The sequence below is a fragment of the Portunus trituberculatus genome, chromosome 37 (genome assembly GCF_017591435.1).
Source record: "Portunus trituberculatus isolate SZX2019 chromosome 37, ASM1759143v1, whole genome shotgun sequence".
In the NCBI taxonomy this organism is placed as follows: domain Eukaryota; kingdom Metazoa; phylum Arthropoda; class Malacostraca; order Decapoda; family Portunidae; genus Portunus; species Portunus trituberculatus.
In genome coordinates, this window is record NC_059291.1 from 20,403,132 (window position 1) to 20,427,783 (window position 24,652).

At 40.2% G+C, this 24,652-nt stretch overlaps 1 protein-coding gene across 4 annotated transcripts in view; it reads left to right on the top strand.

Moving 5' to 3' along the window:
- The window catches only part of LOC123514381 (membrane-associated protein Hem-like), a 215,930-nt gene that overhangs the window by 53,094 nt on the left and 138,184 nt on the right, over nt 1-24,652 (top strand). For 3 of the 4 annotated variants that reach the window (XM_045272263.1, XM_045272265.1, XM_045272267.1), the window contains exons 8-13: nt 14,821-14,959; nt 15,946-16,089; nt 16,254-16,404; nt 17,814-18,018; nt 19,673-19,805; nt 20,055-20,174. In XM_045272263.1, coding sequence (XP_045128198.1) covers nt 14,821-14,959; nt 15,946-16,089; nt 16,254-16,404; nt 17,814-18,018; nt 19,673-19,805; nt 20,055-20,174 — 892 coding nt within the window. The remainder of the gene's footprint in view (nt 1-14,820; nt 14,960-15,945; nt 16,090-16,253; nt 16,405-17,813; nt 18,019-19,672; nt 19,806-20,054; nt 20,175-24,652) is intronic. The other variant, XM_045272264.1, reaches the window with a different exon arrangement.

The window sequence follows — 24,652 nt, forward strand, 5'->3', positions numbered from 1 at the left end:
AGGCTATGAAGAAGTGACGTCTGGATTTCTGCCGGAAATACAAGGAGTGGACATCGGCAGACCTTCAGAAAGTAATATTCAGCAATGAAAGCACGTTCCAGCTGGTCAGGGGCAACTCCAAAGTCATGAGGAGGCTCAGTAACATGTCCAGTTATGACCCTCACTACACTGTCAAAACAGTCAAACACCCAGACAGTGTTATAGTGTGAGGGGCATTCACTGGTCACAAGGCCTCTGCTGAACTCTACTTTCTTCCTATAGTCTGACCAGCCTTAATTTACCGCCATGGGGGGGCGAGCGTCTCTGTACAGTGTTGCCACGTTTTCACTACTGTTCTGTTAATCTCTCTCTCTCTCTCTCTCTCTCTCTCTCTCTCTCTCTCTCTCTCTCTCTCTCTCTCTCTCTCTCTCTCTCTCTCTCTCTCTTACTAAAGAATCAAAGGTAAGCAGAGAGTCATTTATAATTATATATATATATATATATATATATATATATATATATATATATATATATATATATATATATATATATATATATATATATAAGTGAGTGGCACGAGGTCAGTCACGTCGCCACCACAATGTGTCAAGGCCACCAGCTGGGTGTGGAAGAGTTGCCGCTCACAAGTGAAAAATGCTTCTTCTTTTTTTTCACTTAGGTATTGGCATAAACCTACTATTTTGTAAAAATAGAAACTACACATTAGCTTGGCTTACGAATTATGAATGCAATTATGCCTCACACTTGAAATTACTGTAAAAGCCAGTAAATGTGAGCATTTTATCTTATAATTATAGCAACATCTGTTACTACAAGGTGAGGCTATTCGGCCTGGCCAGGCTGGGTTCATCAGTATTGCCGCCACTCACAAAACTTCTACTATTTTTTTTTTTTTTTTTACTTTGGATAATAGATTATTTCTTTTTTCCATGCTCATTATCTTATATCTGTAACGCTGATATTATTACACACCCTAAACATACGCTAAGTACCATTATAAGTTACTACAGTTGATATCAGCAACACTGTTGAATATGTATGCCATGTTTGTATGGTACTATATAGTTTTTTATGCGTATGATGGTTACTGTTGATTCAGCCATCTATATACACGTCAAAATTTTATACATCTGAATTGATGGTATTTGCGATGCCTTGTACACCAATAGCTTCCATTTCACATCGCATTTTTGTTGTTAAAACCTTTAGAATTGGTAGTACTTACCTTGTGGCAGCACTGTAGAGTTTCCCTTGCCTCCCCCATAGCCGTAAATTAAGCTCGGTCAGACTATAAGAACGTGACAATAAAGTCAACTATAGATGGGATTGCTTTTGAGGTGGATGGGGTAGCTTGGGAGGTGGATGGAGTTGCTTGATCGGTAGATGGGGTTGCTTGGGATGTGGATGGGGTTGCTTGGGCGGTGAGTGGTTTGAAGAAAGATGAGATGACTGTCTGTTTTGCCATCCTTTTCTTTGCCTCAAATAGTTCTTTATACACTTTCATGTCATTTTCTATAGCATTAGTCACGCCATTACTTCGGTTTGGGTTGGGGTCATTCTCCTGGAGAAGATGTATGGCCTGGTTAATATGATTAAAAATCTCCTCGAAAATCTTGACGGAGAGGGTTCTTTCAGGCTCCTTGTCCTCCTCCATTTCCTCCAAAGTATTTTGTTTCTCCAACTCCATGAGGTCGTCGTTGGAGAGAGGCTCAGAATGACTGTCCAGCAGTTCTTGTACGTCATTCTCGTCCACCTCATTGAAGCCTGCCTTATGGGAGATATGAACGATGTCTTTCCTTACTGCTGTAACATCGACAGGGACTTCCTGTTTACGTTCCACGCACTCAGGCCACAAATTACGCCAACATCCATTCATTGCCGACTTGGACACCTCCTTCCATGACTCGTCGATGTTGTCGATCCCCTTTTTAATGTTATAATCCTTCCAAAATTGTTTCATGGTCGGCTTGTCAGGGGTGTCAATGCAGGCCAACAGCTGTTTCATGGTGCGCCGCTGGTAATAGGCCTTGAAAGTAGCGATGACTCCTTGGTCCATCGGCTGGATGAGGGCAGTTGTGTTTGGGGCATAAACATGACCTCAATATTATCTGCCCAGTCATTCATGCTCTCTGGGTGGCTGGGGCGTTGTCACACAGCAAGAGAAATCTGTTAGCAATGTTGTTTTGGGCAGCATATTCTTTTAGGAATTTGGAGAGGTATCCTGTCACGTAACTTTGCATGATAACAGTCGTCATCCACCCTTTTGTTTGCCTTCCATACTACGGGCAAATATTCCTTAATATAGCCAGACAGAGCTCTTGGGTTTTGGGAATGGTAAATAAGGCATGGTTTAAGCTTAAGATCACCAGCGGCATTCCCCCCCACCAATAATGTTAACCTGTCTTTAGATGCCTTGAATCCTGGTGCCGACTTCTCCTCCTTTGCTATAAACGTTCTCGATGACATCTTCTTCCAATACAGGCCTGTCTCGTCAAAGTTTAGAACCTGCTTGGCTGAATAACCTCCTTCCTCGATGCGCTCTTTAAGCAAAGGCTTGAAGGCGTTTGCAGCGGTTGATCCGAACTCGCTGCCTCCCCACTAACCTTGAGGTTGTGTAGACTCCCACGATGTTTGAAACGTTCAAACCACCCCTTACTGGCCTTGAAGGACACTGTCTCGCCTATGTTGAATTCTGGTTTCAGGTCCTCCCACAGGCTCAGTGCCTTAGTAGTAACGAGTTGGGTAGAAAGAGGCATGCGGCGGTGTGTGTGGTCTTCAATCCATAGCCTCAGCAAACGTTCCAATTTTTCCATAATCGGTTCCCTGTTACGAGTTGTTGTGTGTTTGTGCAGGTTTGTGACTTGGTTGGCCTGCTGCTTCACTTGTACTTTTTCTGGAGAACTGTTGATACAGTTGATTGAGATAAACCAAGGGCACGAGCAATAGAGTTTACCCCTTCACCACCCTCATGACGAGTCACAATGTTCAACTTAATATCAAGGCCAATGCTCTTTCTCGATTTTTAGCCTTATCTCCCGGTGGAGAACAATCGTTGGGTCGCTTGGAAGCCATCACTAAGTTCACTTGATCACAAATAAGCACAAAAAGAAGTTTAGAGCGAGCGTGATAGAGTTGTTGTTGCACAATCAAAACAGCGGGAAAGACTGTGGTGTGTTTACTGCACGGGCCGCGGGTGGATGGAGGCGCTGCGATCGCGATTGCGATCGCGATTGCGATTGGTCAATCCGATCGTTAACCGAATTTTGGCGATCGTTAACCAAAAAATAGGGATTAATTTGGAGGGATCGTATGAGCGAAATATCGTTAAGTAGTCGATCGTTAACCGAGGGACACCTGTAATTATATTGAGGTCTTGGAGGAGCACATGCTGACATTTTGGAGCATTCATGAAGTGGAATATTTGATGCACAACTTGGCTGGTGGCGAGTTGTGCATAAAGTCCAAGGCTGTCAAGGAGTTCGTGGTGAAAAACAATATTCGTGTTCTCAACTGGCCAGGCAACTCCCTAGACCTCAACCCCATCAAATAACACCTAGCATGTAGTGAAGACCAAACTGGAGAATTCGTGCCTCAGCAGCAACAAGAACCTGACAGAGGAGCTGAAAAAGATATGGATCTACTTTTATGCCTCCTACTTCTCCACCCTTGCTGCTTCCATGCCCAGGAGGATCCAGAGTGTTCTGAAGTCCAAGGGGAATATGTCCAGATACTAATTGTAAGATAAAATTGTAAATTGAACAGCCTTATTTGGTATTCTGTAATTATACTAACAAAGTCATTGGTGTTTTTTTTTTTTTCTTTTCTTTTTTTTCAGCCACTGTATACACTTATACACATACACACACCCTTCACTCAAAATTTTGAAATTGGTGACTTCAAAACCAGTCTCGGAGTCCCCTTCTGTGGAGGGGGACCATAAATGTCTCCAGGTTTGTCTGCTCTCTTGGTATCGACCCAAAACGTCTTGACATTTGTCCCTCAATTTTTTCTTCATTAACTTCTGCAACATTTCTAGTCTTAGATCTAATTTTCAATCTGTAGAACAGTACTTCTCCACTAAACTTCATCTTCTTTTCCTCACTAAAACACAGCTCTCTGAGGCAACTAACAGTAGCCCCTTTTTTGTTCCCTCTTTTTCCTATCCTAATTTTTTTTTCAAAACAGGATGTTGTGTCTGTGTCTTGTGCCCATACTATTGAGTCTTCTGAGTTTTCCACCATCTCGCTTCGACTCAAAAGTCACTCTCTAACTAAATCTATTTCTGCTGTGTATCTCCCTACTAACTCCTCTAACTATAGTAAATTCTGACTATTTCACTTCTAAAGTGGAGCACATTCTGTCCCTACATCCTTGTGCAGAGATCTGCATCTCTGGAGGTTTCAGTGTTCACCACCAGCTTTGGCTTTCTTCTCCCTTCAATGAATGCAACACCCTACTCATATTCCTGACCGTCTTGGATATACGCCTAACTTTATTAACTTTTCCTGACCTCTAATCCTTCTGCCTCTGCTGTTACACTATCTTATCCATTGGGCTCCTCCGATCACAATCTCATATCTGCATTGTGTCCTATTTCTCCAATCCCTCTTCAGGATCCCCCAAAGCTGAGGTGCCTCTGGCATTTTTGCCTCTCCCAGTTGGGGGACCTGAGTAGGTATTATGCTGATTTTTCATGGAATGATTACTGTTTCCATGTCAGAGACCCATCTTTGTCTGATTAACTTATAGCAGAGGTGATAGTGTCTAACATGGAGGCATACATTCCTCACTCATTTTCTCAACCTAAACCTTCTAAACCTTTGTTTAACACAGCCTGTTCTTGTGCTATACATGATAGAGGTTACCCACAAAAGGTACTTTGGCTTTCCATCACCTGAATCTCATGCACTGTATTTTCTGCCTGGAATCATGCAAAGTCTGTTCTTCAACTTGCCAAAAACTCCTTCATTAACCCGTTCAATACGGTGACGCCTATGTAGGCGTCATGAAGCCCCAGTAGCATATATGGTGATGCCTACGTAGGCGTCATATTTCTTTTCTGAGCTTTCTTCAGTTCAGTTGTCCCGTATAGTGTGTTGGATACCAACTATACGGCATATGCCGTATGCTGTCCTTGAAATCCTAGTGCTCCTCCCACCATCCTTGTCTCCACCAATCACTAAAGATAAGCTACATGCATCCCACCTTGTGTCTAAAATTCCCCAATGGCATAGACTTCCCATCTCTCTCTCTCTCTCTCTCTCTCTCTCTCTCTCTCTCTCTCTCTCTCTCTCTCTCTCTCTCTCTCTCTCTCTCTCTCCATCTCCCCATCTCCCTTTCCTCCTCCCCATCTCCCTTCCTCCTCCCCATCTCCCTTCCCTCCCTCCCCTCTCCTCTCGAAGATAAGTTACATGTGTCCCGCCTTATAACATTCGTGAAAACACACACACACACACACACACACACACACACACACACACACACACACACACACACACACACACACACACACACACACACACACACACACACACACACAACAAATTTCAAATCTCTCTCTCTCTCTCTCTCTCTCTCTCTCTCTCTCTCTCTCTCTCTCTCTCTCTCTCTCTCTCTCTCTCTCTCTCTCTCTCTCTCTCTCCTCTCTTTCCTCCTCCCCTCCCTCCCCTCTTCCTCTCGAAGATAAGCTACATCTCCTTTGTGTCTAAAATATTAGCAAATTTTTTTTCTCTCTCTCTCTCTCTCTCTCTCTCTCTCTCTCTCTCTCTCTCTCTTTTTTTTTTATTTATACCAATTTACATAGATATACAGAGTTTTGTACATTATACATTACATACTTAGTACAATATTAGGCTAAAGAAGTCACAGTTAATGCCTTCTATCCGAAAGCCTGCCTCTGTCTGTCTGTCCGTAGCAGCCACTCATTCACTGTACACTTGAACTGCTGCGTGGACCAGCAGCCCTCTACACTCGCTTGCACAGCAACAAAAGCGTTCCACAAGCCGATATACGTGTTGAGGAACTGCCTTTGTTGGTGCCACGTTCTGCACCTGGGCTGGAGCAGCTCCCCAGGGGCACGGATGACGGTTCTGGTGGCAATCTCGGCCTGTCGGGCAGGCTGCTGGAGTTCATGCAGGTGAGCCACCCTCTGCTGCTGCACCTTGAACATGACGGTGAGGCCCGCCACGTCCCGCCGGTGTTGGAGGGTGTGCAGTGTAGGGTGGAAGCCGAGCTCACTCTCCCTGATGAGCCTCGCCGCTCGGTCCTGGACCTTGTCCAGGAGAGCGAGATGTTTGCTGGCCGCGCCGCCCCAGGCAAGGCAGGCGTATTCAAGGAGGAGCGGACCTGCGACTTGTAGAGCAACTCCAGTCCTTTGGCGTCCAGAAGGTAGGAGATTCTCCTCAGGGATGCCAGCTTCCCTGAGGCCTCTCTGGCTAGTCGCTCCAAGTGGGTCCTGAAAGTTAACTTACGGTCGTAAGTTACCCCAGCACCTCCACCTCCTCCCGCGGCGTCAGTGTCTCCCCGTTGAAGGCGAGGCGCAGGGCTTCACTCGTCCTGGTGATGCTTAGCAGCTGGGTTTTGTGAGCAGCAAACTTAACTTGCCACTTCCTTCCCCAGGCTGCGATGCGGCTCAAGGTGGCGTTGATGTCACAGGTGGCTGCAGCTTTCTCCTCCAGTCCGTAGCTGTGGGATAGTGTTATATCATCTGCAAACGCCTTCGCTGCAGGAACGAGGTGTAGCAGATCATTGATATACATTCCACAGCAAAGGGCCGAGGCAGCTCCTTGAGGAACGCCTGCCCTTATGGGCTGTGGTTTTGATTCCGCCCATTGATAATTACTTTGAGGTGCCTGGCTCTCAAGTAATTTTCTAGGAGCTGGAGGAGTGCTCCGTCCACGCCTACAGCGCGGAGCTTGGTGATGAGCGCTGCATGCCAAACTCTGTCAAACGCAGCTTCGATATCAAGAGCCACTACTGCTGTGGCCTTGCCTCGGTCCAGGGCCTCACTCCACTTCGTGGAGAGGAGCAGGTGCAGGTCTGCCGCCGACCTCCCTTGCCTGAACCCAAACTGCCTGTTGCTCAGCAGGTGGTGGCGCTCGAGATGCTGCGTCACTCGTGAGGCCACAATTGTTTCCAGCACTTTGCTCAGCACAGGCAGCAAGGACACGGGTCTGTAATTTTTTGCCTCTGCCTTGGAGTTCTTCTTGTGAAGAGGCACCACACTGCTTCCTTTCCACATTTCAGGCCATGTGGAGGTGGCGAGGCAGTGATTGAAGAGGAAGTGAGGGGCGCGCCAGCTCAGCAGCACACTGGCGTAGAACGCGCGGGCTGATGTCCTGAGGCCCCACAGCTTTGTTCTCGTCCAAATTTTCGAGAATCGCTCGCACTTCCACTTCACTTGTTATCACTTTCACTAGTGTCTCTTTCACTATTTGAGGCAGCAGCGGAGAGGGTCTTTCGGGGTCGGGGATGCACATCTTTTCAGCGAAGTGCTTGGCCAGGAGGTCTGCCTTGTCACTTGCACTGTGGGCGAAGCTGCCGTCTGCCTGGTGGAGTGCAGGGACGGAGGTGCCCCGCGACTCACCCTGCTTGTCTTTGACAAGGCTCCACCACTGCTTGCAGCCAACCTGGCCTCCCCTTAGTTTGTTTTTCAGGTTTGCCCTCCACTGCTCTATAGCCCATGCTTGCGTGGCATTCATATGCCTTGTTGCCGCTCGGTGCCTCAGTCTGTTTCTGGCCGTCGGGTGCCTCTTGAGAGCACGCCAGGCTTTGTATTTGGCATCTGATGCGGCAACGCAAGCAGGACCAAACCAAGGCTGATCTGATGCCTTTGTTTTATGGACCGAGTGCGGCACCCAGCAGACCTGCATGTTGTGAAGCAGCTCGGTGAGCTGCCTCACCTGCTGGTTGGCGTCGCCACGCAGCACTCCTCCCCACTCTGTAGTCCTTAGTGCGGCACGAAAGGCGTCCCAGTCGGCAGCCTCCCAGCTCCAGAGGGTTCGTTCAAAGCTCTCCTCACGTGGTGTCTTGAACTGTACTCTGGTGAATACAGCCACGTGGTCTGAGGTCCCTACAAAGTCGAGTGGGAAGCACTGTACTGTGTGGGAAGGAAGATCCGTCACCTTTCTCTCTCTCTCTCTCTCTCTCTCTCTCTCTCTCTCTCTCTCTCTCTCTCTCTCTCTCTCTCTCTCTCTCTCTCTCTTTTCTCCGAAGAGAGAAGCGTCCACTTTCCTCTTCGAAGGCGATATAGTGACTAAAAAACAGCAGCATAATAGACAAAGACAACAAGTATGACAAGCTTGCACGAGTTTCCCGCGCTCGGGCGTGCGGCACTACCACCCGTATATCATACAGGCAGGCTTTTTTAACATCCGGTGCGAAGAGGTTAATAGAAAATGCCAAAATCTTTCAAAATTAAACTCTTCTCGAGATTTCTGGCACCTGACCAAAAACATCTCCAATAACTTTACATCTTCTTTCCCTCCTTTATTTCATTGTGGTGGCACCACTGTCATCACATCTGTCTCTAAAGCTGAATTCTTCTCTCAAACTCTTGCTAATACAGTGGAGACAATACTCAAATGTCCATACTTTTCAATACTCAAACGCAAAAGCTTGATTTAATATTTGAAAAAGTAACTGATAGTTGAATGTCCACATACATCGTTGTAAACAAAGGCTCCCCTGATGTCCCCCTTCTCCACTCCACCAGTTGTGTTGCCGTGGTCATCAGAATATTATTTTCCTGCATTTTGTCTGTAGTTTTTCATTTATAAACTTACATTAACACCAAAGGCTTTTAGTGGTGGAAATATCTGGTAATCAGACGGCTGCACACATGGTCGTAAACAAAGCTCAGGCCTCTCCTTTCCCACCGCCACCATTATCCTGTTCTGATACCAGTAATACCAGTAATACCAAAGCAAATTACCAGTATTCCGGTACAGGGGATCCTCGCAATTCGACGGGGTTAGGGCGGTTTTTCATCAGTCGAATCAGCATTTATTCAAATCGTGAGGGAATTTTTCCCTATAAGATACTTAAGAATTAGGGGGAATAGGTACCAACCTCCAGCCTAGACCCCCCAAAACATCACTATAACCTCTCAAAAACACTAATTTAGACTAAATCAGTACTATTAAAGGCTTACTTTATATTTAACTTTTTTTATTAAACACATTAGGGTGCTGTACAGTACATTTTTGGAAATAAAAACATTTGCATGATGCAGCAGTCTCGCAGTACTTCTCCCTGTTCTTCCAGATTGTTGATACTGTTGATCTAGAGACACCCATTTATGCTGCAACGACACTGAGCTATACTTGCCTCACACTTTCTTATAACCTCAAGCTTATCTTTGAAAGGCCCTTTAAGGGGCTATCTATCACACTGGCCTATGAATGAGGAACATCCGCTCCAAATAGCTGGAACTTGTCCTGGATTAGCAGTGCAAAGTTGGGATGGCTTCATATCCATTCCTGTTCTCCGTATGCTATCCCAATGAAAAAATAAACATAATCTATATAATAAAAACCTTTTATTTAAACTAAAAAGAACATGCCTAACTTTTTCATGTTAAAATATTAAATAATATTTCATCAGTACAGAAAGATAAAGTATATTGAGTAAACAACATACATATATATATATATATATATATATATATATATATATATATATATATATATATATATATATATACAGTGTTACAAACGTCTAGTATATATATATATATATATATATATATATATATATATATATATATTCCTCTTATATACATATATATATATATATATATATATATATATATATATATATATATATATATATATATATATATATATATATATATATATATATATATATATATATATATATATATATATATATATATATATATATATATATATATATATATATATATATATATATATATATATATATATATATATATATATATATATATATATATATATATATATATATATATATATATATATATATATATATATATATATATACATATATACATATATACAGTCAACCCTCGGCTATCGCAACTTCGGCTATCGCGTTTTATTGCTATCGTGCACCCATGAAAAGCTGCTAATATATATATATATATATATATATATATATATATATATATATATATATATATATATATATATATATATCATATTGATAGTTTGGGCTCATGGCAACCACCCTCGACTCAAGAGTTGCCATCATGCACGTTTCGGTTCTTCTTTAGTTTCTTTTACTTAATTTTCTTCAACAAGAGGAAGTGCAAATGCAATTCCAGAACGAAGCACAGGTTGAGGTATAAGCGGCATATGGTTTTGTTCTGGTTTGTTGGATTAGGCTTGGTCTTGGTTGATGGGCCGTTTGCCTAGCATAACAAGAATGTGGCCAGCTTGTGTGTGATAATGTTCCTGGTTTCATACCAAGAACTATGGCCTGCATTCCGCATATCATAGGCCAGTGTGATACCCACTAGAATTCGCCTGGCTGGCTGGTGGTGGATTTGACTGGGTGGGTGGCGCGTGAGATATGAATGTCGAATTGGCAAGTCAGTCGGTTGAACCTTGAGGATTGGGTATTAATTAACTGAGTTCAAATTGGTGATAATTCAAACTGTGAACAGTCGAGTCACGAGGATCTCCTGTATACCGGATACCGGTGTGCATCCCTGGTCCTGCCGCAGTCTTGAAAAAAACAACATTCTTCTGCATTCTGTCGGTAGTTTTTCATTTAGAAACTTGTAATGACACCAAAGAGACTTATTAGTGATGAAAATAAAAAATCTAGTGAGAGTGCAAGTGTTAATGAGTCACAGCCCTCCACTAGTGGTTTCACAGGAATCACACAAGACATTTTAATGGATGATGATTCCTCCTCCTCCTCCTCCTCCTCCTCCTCCTCCCCACCCTTCTCCCATCCTCTTCTACATTATCCATCACCAGTATGGTATATACAAAAAAAAAAAAAAAAAAAGATTGTGTTGAAATTTTTATAAATTTGAGGTTTTCCTAAGATTAGAATAAATTACGTGATTTATAGGTATTGATAGTCAAACTTTTTGATACTCGAACAGCCACTTGGAACAAATTAAATTATGTTATTGAGTCTCCACTGTAACCACTTTAGATGATGCTAGGCTTGATCCTCCCTCTCCTCCTCCCTCTGACTATTTCATGACTTCAGTAAAAATTCTTTGTAATGATGTTTTCCATGCCCTCGCTGCCCTAAACCTTAGGAAGGCTTACAGACCTGATGGGATCCCTTTTTGATACTCGAACAGCCACTTGGAACAAATTAAATTATGTTATTGAGTCTCCACTGTAACCACTTTAGATGATGCTAGGCTTGATCCTCCCTCTCCTCCTCCCTCTGACTATTTCATGACTTCAGTAAAAATTCTTTGTAATGATGTTTTCCATGCCCTCGCTGCCCTAAACCTTAGGAAGGCTTACAGACCTGATGGGATCCCTTCTATTGTTCTCAAAAACTGTGCCTTCGTGCGTGCTCCTTGCCAGGCCAAACTCATCCAATTCTATCTATCGGCTTCCACCTTTCCTTCTTGGTATGGAGGTTTGCCTATATTCAGCCTGTTGCTAAAAAGAATGACCGTTCTAAACCCTCAAACTACTGTCCTATGGTTTTAATCTCTTGCTTGTCTCATTTTTAAATTTATCCTCAATAGAAAGATTCTTAAACATGTCACTTCACAATTTTCTGTTTGATCGCCAGTATAGCTTCCATCAAGGTTGCTGTACTGATGATCTTCAGGCTTTCCTTACTGAGTCTTGGTCATCCTCTTTTAGAGAATTTGGTGAAAGTTTTGCTGTTGTGTTAGACATATCAAAAGCTTTTGATAGAGTCTAGCACAAAGCTTTGATCCCAGAACTGCCCTCCTACAGTTTCTATCCTCTGGAACTTCATCTGAAGTTTCCTCTTTGACCGTTCTATTGCTGCTGTGGTAGCCGGCCACTGTTCTTCTACATCTATAAACAGTGGTGTTCCTCTGGGTTCTGTCTTGTCACCCACTCTCTCCCTATTATTTATTAATGATCTTAATCAAACTTCTTGCCTATCCACTCCTACGCTGATGATACCACCTTACACCTTTCCACATCTTTTCAGAGACAATCAAACCTTCAAGAAATTAACAATTCCTGCAGGGACATCACATAATGCCTGACTTCTGATCTCTGTAAGATTTCTGATTGGGGCAGAGAAAACTTAGCAGTGCTCAATGCCTCAAAAACTCAATTCCTCCATCTATCACCTCAACACAACCTTCCAGACAACTATTCCCTCTTCTTCAATGACATTTAGTTGTCCCCCTCTTCTACACTGAATATCCTTGGTCTATCCTTTACTCATGATCTAAACTGGAAATTTCACATCTCATCTCTTGCTGAGACAGCTTCTTTGAAGCTAGGTGTTTTGAGGTGTCTCTGCCTGCTTTCCTCCCCCTCCCTCCCAACTGTTAACTCTGTACCATAACCTTATCTGCTTTCCTCCCCCTCCCTCCCAACTGTTAACTCTGTACCATAACCTTATCTTATCTTCACATGTTCTGGGAGATTCCACTCACACAGTTTTCTTAGATAGGCTGAAATCAAAAGTTTTTTGTCTTATCAACTCCCCTCCTCTGACTGATTGTCTTCGGCCTCTTTCTCACCGCTGGAATGTTGCATCTCTTGGTATCTTCTACCACTATTTTCATGCTAACTGCTCTTCTGATCTTTCTAACTGCATTCCTTCCCTCATCCTATGGCCTCCCTGCACAGGCTTTCTTCTTCTTCTCATCCCTATTCTGTCCAACGCTTTAATGCAAGAGTTAACCAGTACTCTCAATTATTTAGTCTTTAGTCAGCCTATGTGGCTACAGTCACACTCTGTACAGCAAGATTTTCTCACACACACATTTATATAGTGTTTGCTTTTATTTCAACTCCTGAACTATCTATTTTATAGGAACAATATTTCCCCCTATTAACAGTGAACAGATTATTATTGTAGCCTTGGGATGTGAAAGAGGCTCAAAAGTCAAATTGTGACTGACTGAACAAAGTGGGGTCACCAGTGTTGATGATTTCAAAGACATGAATGATAATAATAGTGATAATGATGCTGATATTAATAATAGTAACACTACCAATAGAAAGAATATTAAATTATAGGCACTGTCACAATGCCCCTTAGTATCAGAGGGGATCAGGGGGACATCAGAACAATGGATCCTCCAGCCTCATGGGGGCACATGGACTTGACACTAACTGAGAGTAAATACAAAATTTAGGGGACGGTCATTTTATGTAGTGCTTTATTCTTGTTTTTTATTTATTCCTGTAATGTGTTTTATTACCTTAGGCAATAATTGTATTCTCAAATATAATATTTCATTGCTTTTATTAGTTTTAGTGAAACATATAAAGGTTGTATTTTTCATATTCCATCATGTCTGCTAAATGATTGTTCATCCTATGATTGTATTTTCAGGAACATAATCCAATTGTATACCAGGGAGTTCAAGTATTCCCTGTTACACGATTGTAATTGATTTCTGAATATACAATCGTAAAGCATATGATCATATAATGGACTTAAAAATTAATACCAAAAAAATAGTACAGTAAGCCCCCGCACTTGGTGAATCTCAGCTTGGCGAAATTCACTTTTGGTGGTAGGGTGGCCACAGACCACTGAGTGCACGCTTGACGATTTGAATTCAAACTTGGCGGCCGCACGGCGAACCATGCAGCTCCCCAGTGACATCAGACCTCTCTCCAAACTTATCAGAATGCCATTTTGTTTGTGCTACCCTCTGTTCTGATTTTTATAAACATGCATGACAGCCTCATTGATCAAAATGTTTTTATTTTTATGGTGCTTTGTTTTTTAAGTAATAATAGTGCTAATAATGATAATATCATCAATAATACACAGATGCAGTACATAGCGCAGTTAATTGGTACCAAAAAATCCCACATTCAGTACTTCCGCACTAGGGGGTATGGGCATAGCTACGCTACGTCACAACTGACTGTCACCTTACGTGTGCCATGTTGCGTACCTATTCGAGGTGCACTGTGTACCACCTGACTTTTTTGCAATTGCTGCGCACAGTACTTTCCACACCCAGTACTTCCACGCACAGTACCTAAACCTGTGTATATATAATGATGCAGGCAGATAGGTAGATAAAAGTAATGATTGTAAGCTAGGTGAGTGGGCATCAGAGAGAAGACTAGCCTGTGGGAGGTCTCAACTTTGCATATTTGATGCAGGGCTATTTTTTTTAGGCAAAAATTTCGGGAAAAGGTGCATCCTATATGCTGTCAAATATGGTACCTTGTATTTTAGCAAATAAGATGGTCAATTTTTTCATGATAAAGTGGGATTTGTCACTTTATCTTATAAGAATAGGCAATGACAAACTGTGTAAAAATGAAGGAGTGGTAACTAAATCATGAAAAAAATAAAGGTTCACTATACTTGTGTGGAGAGTAAATGAGTGCATACTTGAAATATCATAAAAGTGAAACAGCTGATCATGTAGTAAAACTAGTGTAGTAAAGGACAAATATAAAAGTGAAATACCATGTAACAGTGAATCGTAATCGCAGAATACCTGTAAAGTACTTACATTCATTATAGACAGAACAAATGTTTCTCACCTGTACAGTATTATGCACATAATTGGTTTGTACAATTCAGGGGTGAAATGCAGTAAGTTTTGCTCTTGTGTTAAGGAGATTCATTAGCTTGTTAGTCTTATTACCACACCATTGGTATTTTGTGGCACAGGCCGCTGATGCACCGTGAACGTCGCAAGTATCTCCGCACTGCCATGAAGGAATTGGCCCTCATCCTTACTGACCAGCCAGGATTGCTGGGACCGAAGGCTCTTTTTGTCTTTATGGGTCTCAGTTTTTCCAGAGATGAAGTTAGTATTTATTTTGTATTTTTATTATCTTCTGTCCTGTGGCTTTAGTACCATTTAATTGAGTTTATTTCAAGGAATCTAATGAATTGCCATATTAGTGGATAAGTAAAATGTGTACAATCTATCTTACAAGTGTCTAAGTACTTTTAACATGTTTTGATATATGATCTGTAATGGCAGAGTGCATGGACAGGAGCATACCTGAATGGAGTGATGAAAAATAGAAAAGTAGCAATTATGGATAGCATAATATGAAATTTATTGAAGTATAGAGGAGAAACTAGAGCTAAATGGATGCATAGAATATAGGAGTTATTACTAGGAGACTTGGTAGAGGCCACTATTGCCCCAGTTTACATGGGATATCAATCAGTCAAGCACGGGGACACACGCCGGTGGGCGCGTCGCCTTGCATACCCTATGGCGCCACTCCAGGCAGTCATGCCTCATGAGTCTCCATGCAGGTTCCCTTCCCATGCCAAGTAACTCCCAGCAAGAGGCATCGACTTGCCACAGCCATGAGTTCTGTGGACATCCCCTTGGCCTCCTCCATGCTGGGTTATCCACTTTACATGGGATAGGGTAATAGAAATGGATATGGAAGTTGGTGTGACTGAAAACCTTCATGAAAAGAAATGGATGGATTTTTTTACTCAAATGTCAGTTGAAAAAAAAATGCAGAGAGAAGGGAAGTTTATGCTGCATTTATAGAGTTTCAGAAAGTGTATGACAGTTTTGATTGGATGGTGTGAGATATTTTAAGGATTTATGGTAGAAGTGAAAATTTAGTGTAAAAGACAAGTTTTGTGAAGATGCAAAAACATATATCATAGTAAGTGGAACAATATAAAAAAAGTTTTGGGATACAAACTGTAAGACAAGAATATGAGTACTGTATGTTGATTTTTTCATGTTATGCTGAGCCTAACCTATAATAGCACTTCTGCAGACATTTTTTTGTATAAATTATTACATGAATTTTGCAGGTTTTGTGGCTTCTTCGTCACCATGAAAACCCACCATTGCACAAAGTGAAGGGAAAAAATGCAGATGACCTTGTTGATCGTCAGCTGCCTGAGCTGCTCTTCCACATGGAAGAACTCAGGGCTCTAATCAAGAAATACTCTCAGGTATGCTGAACTTCCAGGAAGGATATCAGCTCAGAAAAATGTGCAAAGTGTTATTTAGTCAGTAACTGATAATTATTGCTTCAAATAAGTTACTTGTAGTGTGATGAATAATTATTAGTATTTAATGTTTAGTGTCTATTCATTAAATATGCAAATTTTCACAGGTATTGCAACGATACTACACACAGTACCTGTGTGGCTATGATGCTATTGCCCTCAACCAGTTGATACAAGAACAACAGGGGCTCCCAGAGGAGGAATCAGTCATTTTGACTTCAATGTGCAATGAAATTGGAAATCTATCTGTTAAACAAGGTGAAGTTTGTAACCTCATAGAGAACATGTAAATGTTTGTATATTGGATTAGAAACAGCTTTTCTTGCTTTCCTTCAACTTTAGGATTATAACAATAAGTAGGTATTCTGTGACAGTGGGGTGTTTGTTATGGTCTGAAACAATTGCCAGATTCACCAGCCAACTGAATCTCATAATATACAATATGGTAAAAAAAAAAAAAAAAATGCATCATTTGTGTGTCATCAGGCCAACTAATAAGAATATTAGCAACATTTTTAGACATTTTCCTCGTGAAGAGACCAACAAATATGGCAAAATGAGTGAAATGATAGGCACATTGTCTTGGGTTTTGGATATATCATCAATTTGAGAATAATACTATTTTTCATCTGTATATGACTTTAGTTTATCCACTTGAATTATAAGGTTAACAAACTCGTATATAAATCCTGACACATATGAAAGAGACATCCCTGTATGGATACCAAACCAAAGCAGAACACTGGTGAAGGTTGTCTGCTGACGTCTCTTGAGTCCCAATGTCTTTTCAGAGATGCCATTTGTCTGCTTACATCGTGTCTCTGTGTCTCCCAATGTCTTCCCTAAGTTGACACACTCATCTTTGGAAATGCAAGGCATCCTTTCACACCTTATTTCCTAATATTTTCTTGCAATCAACCACAACACATGTACAGACTAGGGTTTTACAACACCACTACAAACTTTTATCTCCTGCCTTTGGTTTGATGGTTGTTTTGAAGAAGTCATCATGTCTGATATCAGCCAGTTCTTTCATCTCTTGTGTGATTTATAAGAGGTCTCTGCATGATTTTGGAGGAGACAATATTCTATCAGTACAAATTATACTTGATTGACTCTTTGGTGAATTTGTCAGATAAAACATTAGTTCCTACATAACCCCATGGAAAATATTTCAAACAAAATATACATCAGGGGATTAAAAATAAAGATAAAACCTTGTGAGCCTAGTTGTGAGTATAATGACTTGCAGAATATGCATCATTAGGTCCCATGAATACTGTTAATATAAACACTCGCTCACTGTTTGTGTATCAAGATGTATCACAAGAGATGGTTTTAGAATTACACATTCTAAAGAACTGGTAGCATTGATGCCACCCTACATTCAAACAGTCAGCCATCACTGTCAATTTGGCCTATAATGAGCATCCAAACTCAGGTGAAGGTGTACCTGTGTAGAGGTAGATATAGTTGAAGTAATTGTAATTATTGTATGGGGATTCCATAGAATGCTAAGAGAGGTATTTGCCTTGTCTCAACTACTTCCTCTCATGGAAATACCATTCTAATTATACGGATTAATGAGAAATTAATCATATGCTCTCATCATTTCATCATTATGACTAATGCAGTTTTTCCTCACACTTCCCTCAATTGATACACAGCAGAGGAAGGGACACCCTTTGATTTCCGAGGCATCCGGCTTGATTGGTTCAGGCTGCAGGCATACTCGACTTCCAACCGACCGGGATTGAACCTTAAGGACAAACGGGAATTGGCAGCACTAATCAATCAGATCATCTTCCACACCAAGGTGGTGGATTATCTTGATGAGATGCTCATAGAAACTTCAGATCTCTCCATTTTTTGGTGAGGAACTAATATTATTTGAGTATGTTGATATATGAGTATAGTACACTGTCAAAGTATAGCTCAATATTCCCATGAAAGTGTTGTTGATTCATTTATTATACATTCAAACCATTCATTATTTGTTACATTACAATAACTTAAGATCTATCAAATCATGCTTTTCACAATTGAAAATATCAATTCTTGTGGTCTTAGAATCATCTGTCAAAACATGTGAATCAGATAATCAAATTATATTCACCTCATTCATAAAATCAGCTTATCAATTAAAAATTGTGACTCTGTTAATGAAAATAATAATGTGGTTGAAGTTCACGACTGACATACAGATCAACACATTAACTGTGTTTTCCACTTTTTTTTTCCCCCCTTTGTCCAGCAAAGCTTATGACTGACAGCCAATCAGTTTATATACAATACTTTCCTTTTGTCCTTTAGAAATTTTTTTCATGAGCAACTGTGCTTCCTTTTATGAAAGCACCAGCTCTCTTTATCTATGGTTTTATTTCTCCCTTAGCCATTCTTCCCAATAGCTATAAATATTTTCTACTATTTCCTTAGTTTTTTTTCACATTGTTTCCTTTTTCAAGATCATGTAAGCTCTCTTTTCAACAGCATAGCAGTTATATGTACTATAACTTGTTCCATGATTATCTGTACTTTTGTAAAGAAAACAAGACAAGAAACAGAGGCCAGTGTCTAGTATTGGAAGCTTATTGGTGGAAAATAAAGGAAAGTAAGAGACAGAAGCATTTTTCAATGGTGAATATATTGTAGAAGAATACAGTGGAGCAGAAAGGTGTTGTTAAAGATAATCCTCCTTAACTCATCAAATACTAAGACAAAGTGATGAATGATTCATCAGATCATTAGTTCATGTGGAGATGGTGTTTATGGTAATTTCACATGGTTAAAGACTAATTGAGAATTTCAAATATGAATCCTTGTAATGAAACTTTTATGTCTTTATGGTTATTATGGTTGGCTGTAATGAGACAAAGCAAAGATGCTTTTCATAACTGGCAAGTGTGGGTAAATGTGATGCCTTTTTATTGTATGAATGATGCATATATTTCTTGCTTGTATATTGATATAATGCTTATTATTTATGCCAGCTAAGAGGCAAAAATGCCAAGAGCATGAACTACGATTTTTTTTGTGTGCCAGAGTACCAGTTATAATAATTCAATATTGCTATCATATTCACAAAGGGTCAGTGATAAACCAGTGAATGTTGTCAAGTTTGCTTTGGATGTATTTTATCTGCTGTGCTATCTAAGCCTCTGAGGTGGTCCATGAGAACATCTTTCGCCACTAAAGGCCGATGTAGCTAAGAGTGTGAATGATAAGTGTGTAGTTGTTTCATACATTGCTTGGGTCATCCTTTGTGTGTTATTGCTAGCCTAGAATATTGATAGATCATTGTTTTTACTTATGTTGTAGTATGGTCGTACCAATCAGTCTTGGTAACAGAGGGTTGAGTGTGTGAGAATTTTTGATGTTTATAGATATTTTTTAAATAAAACTCTATGCAAAACTTTGACATATAACTGTAGTATTTCATAATACTGTTTTTCATTTTCATAAATGCTTGCTTAATTAGCTAATCATAGGAGGATTATTCATATATGCTCATGTGTTAATTTTCCAGCTTCTTCAGTAAACAGTTTGAGGAGAACTTCCACATGTGCCTAGAGTTCCCTGGCCAGAACCGTTACATCATCTCATTTCCTTTGATATGTTCACACATGCAAGCATGCACACATGAAATTTGTCCAGAGGAGGTAAGCAATTGTTTCTTGAGGTGTCATTGTTGTATTCCATACTTTACATTTACTATATTATATAATAATGTTGTTTTATTATACTGTATAGAAGTTGCATCCTTTTTTATTTATATTATCTTGATTATAATTCATATGAATGAATCATTTTAGCTACATAAAGGAAACATTGCAATTAATGTTAAGTGGCAGTGTTCAGTAGTACACATACTGTCACTTTCTGTGTTCTACAATACCAAATATTTACAGCGTTATCACATTCGAGAACGAAGCTTGTCTGTGGTCAACATGTTCCTTGAGGAGATGGCAAAAGAAGCTAAAAACATCATAACTGCAATATGTGATGAACAGTGCATACTGTCAGATAAGGTAAGAATCAGGAGTGCTTTCTGCTCATGGCTCGCCAGCTTGGAATTTGGTGTCTATTAAGATTATTTTAGCAGGAGCAAGGAACTCTTTAACACTCACTCTCAAAATCTCATTCATTGTTTGAAGTCTTTCAAGAAGCATAATAGAAATGTATCTTCTTTAGATATGGTTATTTAGAATGCACACTTTCATTATTGAGTAAAATATATCTGAATTTGCAAGAATTAGTTATTTTTCTGGTAATATTGTAATGTGGGGGAAAATATACAAGAAAAAAATTATGAAAATTTTAAATTTAGAGCTTTATTTTTAACAAATGGTAGCTGTAGCTGATGCTTAAGGCACTGGTTATAATTTCAAATGGTTATTACAAGAATACAGATTCACGAAACTTTCAATAAATTTAATTAGAAAAAGAGAAATAAATAAACAAATAAACTGATTGAATAATATCGAGAAGTTTCTCTCCACAATCACGTTGTTTTCGACTTACAACCCAATTCATCATAAAAGGATATACCACTCACCACAAAGTAAATACTAGGAAAAATTTACTTGTATAATCCCCTACTTCACACAGCCTCAATACACTTTACACTTTTCACCTGCACGGTGATATGCGCCACTTCGTAGTTCCACAAAAAAACTCACTTAACTTGTCTTTGGGGCTGCAATGCACTGTTTATGGGGAGAAATATACCGAGTGGTGATACCTCCCCCTCCTCTGTTCTCTTTCAACACCACCGCCAACACAGTAACATCACTTTCCTCCTATTTTCACTAAACATTAGCCTAACAAAACTACACATATGAATATTGAGCACAGAGAGGATATTCGCTGCTATCTGCTCGGACGAAGGGCAGAGATGGGACTGTATAAGTAATTAAATAATATACAGTGGTACTTCGACATAAGAATTTAATTCGTTCCGTGACGATCGTTGTACAGGTAACTCAATTTACATGATAGATGCATTCCAAGAGGCATCACATATATCAAAATTCGCATAAAACATGTAATTCTCATAAGAAACAATAGATAATAAGGGGGATGCGGGATGTGGTAAAAAAAATTTTGTACAAAATACTCTATTTATTTGGCTAAATTAACATGTTTATTATTTACCATTCTAAATACTAGAAGTGTATTTGAAGTAAAGGGAAAGGCAAGAAATAATAAGAGAAAGCAAAAGATAGTAAGAGAAAACAACAAAACAAAGAATACATAAACAAAACACTCACTGCGTCACTGCCTTCACCACTCACACCACAGTCAGTCACTATCTTCCTCTGAGCTTTACCACTTTATCAAAAATCCACTTATCAAGAATAACCTCACATGCAGAAGAAGATGAAGGACGTTTTGGGGCCATCTTGGTGAATTATAGGGAAATTGAAGAGATTCCGTCTATACTCAGTGCTGGCAGACTGCAAATGAGGCACGAGAAGAGCGGAGCTCCAACCTATCGGCCAGCTGTGGAACTCTCTGGCGTGCAGTTTTAGATTGTGTCTGGCGCTCAGTTTGAAAATGCGGTTCGGCCAAATCGCGTATAAGGAAACCGATTGCGCAAATTAAATTAATTATAATATTTTTTCAGTCGCGTTATAACAAAGACGCATAAATAAAGTTATCTATATATAAAATAGAATGGTATATCAAATGAATTTTTCCCATAGAAATTAATGGAAATAGAATTAATTCGTTCTTGTGATATGAATTTACCCTCCCCAAAAATTAACATGCTTTGAATACCAACCAAATATAGAATTAATATAAGATAAATACAATGTTTATTGTATGCATGATATAAATTAACTATATTGCCCCAAATAACAACTTAACCCGCAAAACTCGGAACACGTCGATAGACGTTCATCATGCAAGACTCGGGGGATGTCGATAGACGTTTAGGCTTTTTACAGCTATATTTTGGCTATTTTCTTCCCATTTTCTTTCCTTGTGAGCTGGCAACACTCATCAGGAGTAAACATATGCTCTACGTCACTGTCACCAAAGATGGATGGTGGGAGCGACAGTGATTTCACTGTCTCTGATTCTGCCACCTCTCCGGCGCGCGCGAGAGAGAGAGAGAGAGGATACAAGGGGCCCATTTTCTATCGATCTAGCCAAGACTGCTGAACCTGATCGGACGCAAGGCCACTTAAACCGATGATACTACCTCATTCAACTTGTGATATTTTGGTAAACATGACATCTAGAAACTTCTGCTTTTTTGCATTGCAAAGAGGAAGAGTTGCTTGTGGGTAGAACACCATTTGAGGCGCCCCGAGCCAGAGGGTACCAACCCTCAAAAATACGAAAATTGAGTTAAAGGCGGGATCATGTTGTCGAAGGGTGTAAAAGTCGTATAAAATTGTCGGCCAAGTGAAATACGACCATATGGGTACCTATACGAAGCCTCAAAGTGGAGTGATAATGCGTAAAAACACGCGCGAAAAACTTCTCCGATCTGCGAGCCAGAAGGTACCAACAGCAGGGAGTTAAAGGCGGGATCATGTTGTCGAAGGGTGTAAAAGTCGTATAAAATTGTCAGCCAAGTGAAATACGACCATATGGGTACCTATACGAAGCCTCAAAGTGGAGTGATAATGCGTAAAAATAGTCGCGACAAACTTCTCCGATCTGCGAGCAAGAAGGTACCAAGAGCAGGGAGGTGCAGCTGAGCCTCGCCGTGCGCTCCCCAATCAGCGGCGAGTATTCTCGTGACTCATAGCCGCGCCCCCACCTCGGCCAATCACAGCCTTTGTTTACTTTAGCCCAGAGTCTCCCGCCAAATCCTTCCTTCCCTCCCTTGCCAGGCCCATAATGCATCTTATTCTACTTTGTAAAATCATAGAAAATAAATTTTAAAATACAATATCACAATCTTCTATACAGATACATCTCACACTATAATCTCTTCAGAAATGAAGAGAAAATAGGGAAATAAAACATTTTCGGGAATAAAAGTTGCGCTAGGGGGAAATATTGCTTTATTCGCTCATAAAAAAAATTCGTAAAAAATCGAGTTAAAAGCATATCGTCATAATTTTTTTACATAATGCTTGTTTTATCATACACTTTGAAAAATGAACCTAAAACATAACCTTCCTGGGAAAAAATGTTCTGCTACGGGTGTAGGGTATTTATAATAATCTCTGTAAAAGTTAAAACATAGAATATACTATTAAAAACCACATGGCATGACAGGTCTTGCCGAGACCTTTCAAATGATGTATAATATGATAATATTGTGACCGATCTTACGGTAGGGGGAAATATTGCTTTATTCGCTCATAAAAAAATTAGTAAAAAATCGAGTTAAAAGCATATCGTCATAATTTTTTTACATAATGTTTGTTTTATCATACACTTTGAAAAAATGAACCTAAAACATAACCTTCCTGGGAAAAAAATTTCCACTATGGGTGTAGGGGTATTTATAATAATCTCTGTAAAAGTTAAAACATAGAATATACTATTAAAAAACACATGGCATAACAGGTCTTGCCGAGACCTTTCCAATGATGTATAATATGATAATATTGTGACCGATATTACGGTAGTATTAATTGTTCAACTTTAAATGCGTTTTTCTCGAAAGTAGGTTCGTGTGGGTTGGTACCCTCTGGCTCGGGGCGCCTCATTTGTACTCACTCGTTTATTGAATTTCTAAGTGTAATCAGTATGTGAATACAGGCTATTTTGTGTGTTTCTTGCCAAACTTTTACTTTTGGGACTCATGATCATGGGGTTTTGAGTTCACAAATAAGAAAAAATACACACTGCTGAGGAGCACAGACACATACATGCACAAAGGATGAACAACGATACACAACATGGGGTGAATGTTCAGGTGGACACGGGTAGCCGAGCGATCACTGTGCCACCTACCAATGGCTATTCATATCTTAAAAATATCTTCGTATTTAAATGCATAAATTACATGAAATTTTTTGTCACATACACTTAACCCTTGGCTATCGCGCCCAATTGGGGCCGAAATAGCCGCGCCATAGCCGAAACCACGATAGCCAAATTGATCTTGGCGGAAAGGCGGTTTTGGCCAATGAGCGTTCTGGTATCCCATGCGTCATGGCTAGGCGCGCGATAGCAGGCATCTGAGGTCGCGATATTGAAATTTTAGCAGCTTTTCATGGGTGCGTGATAGCAATAAAACGCGATAGCGAAAGTCACGATAGCCGAGGGTTGACTATAAAAAAAATCATATGTTGGGACGAACGTATCTCGAGGTATTACTGTATGTATATAAGTAGTTTTATATAAAAGTTACATTACTTTTACAGGAGCAACGCACGCAACTGACCTGCTCAGACGAATGATGGAGATGGTACTCGGAAAACACCTCAGTAACCTCTCCCATGGTTTCAAAATTATTGGTAGTCGTTACAATAGGACTGGCACGGACACAATTGAAAATTATTTGATTGATATTTCTACTGGCGTTACATTAATG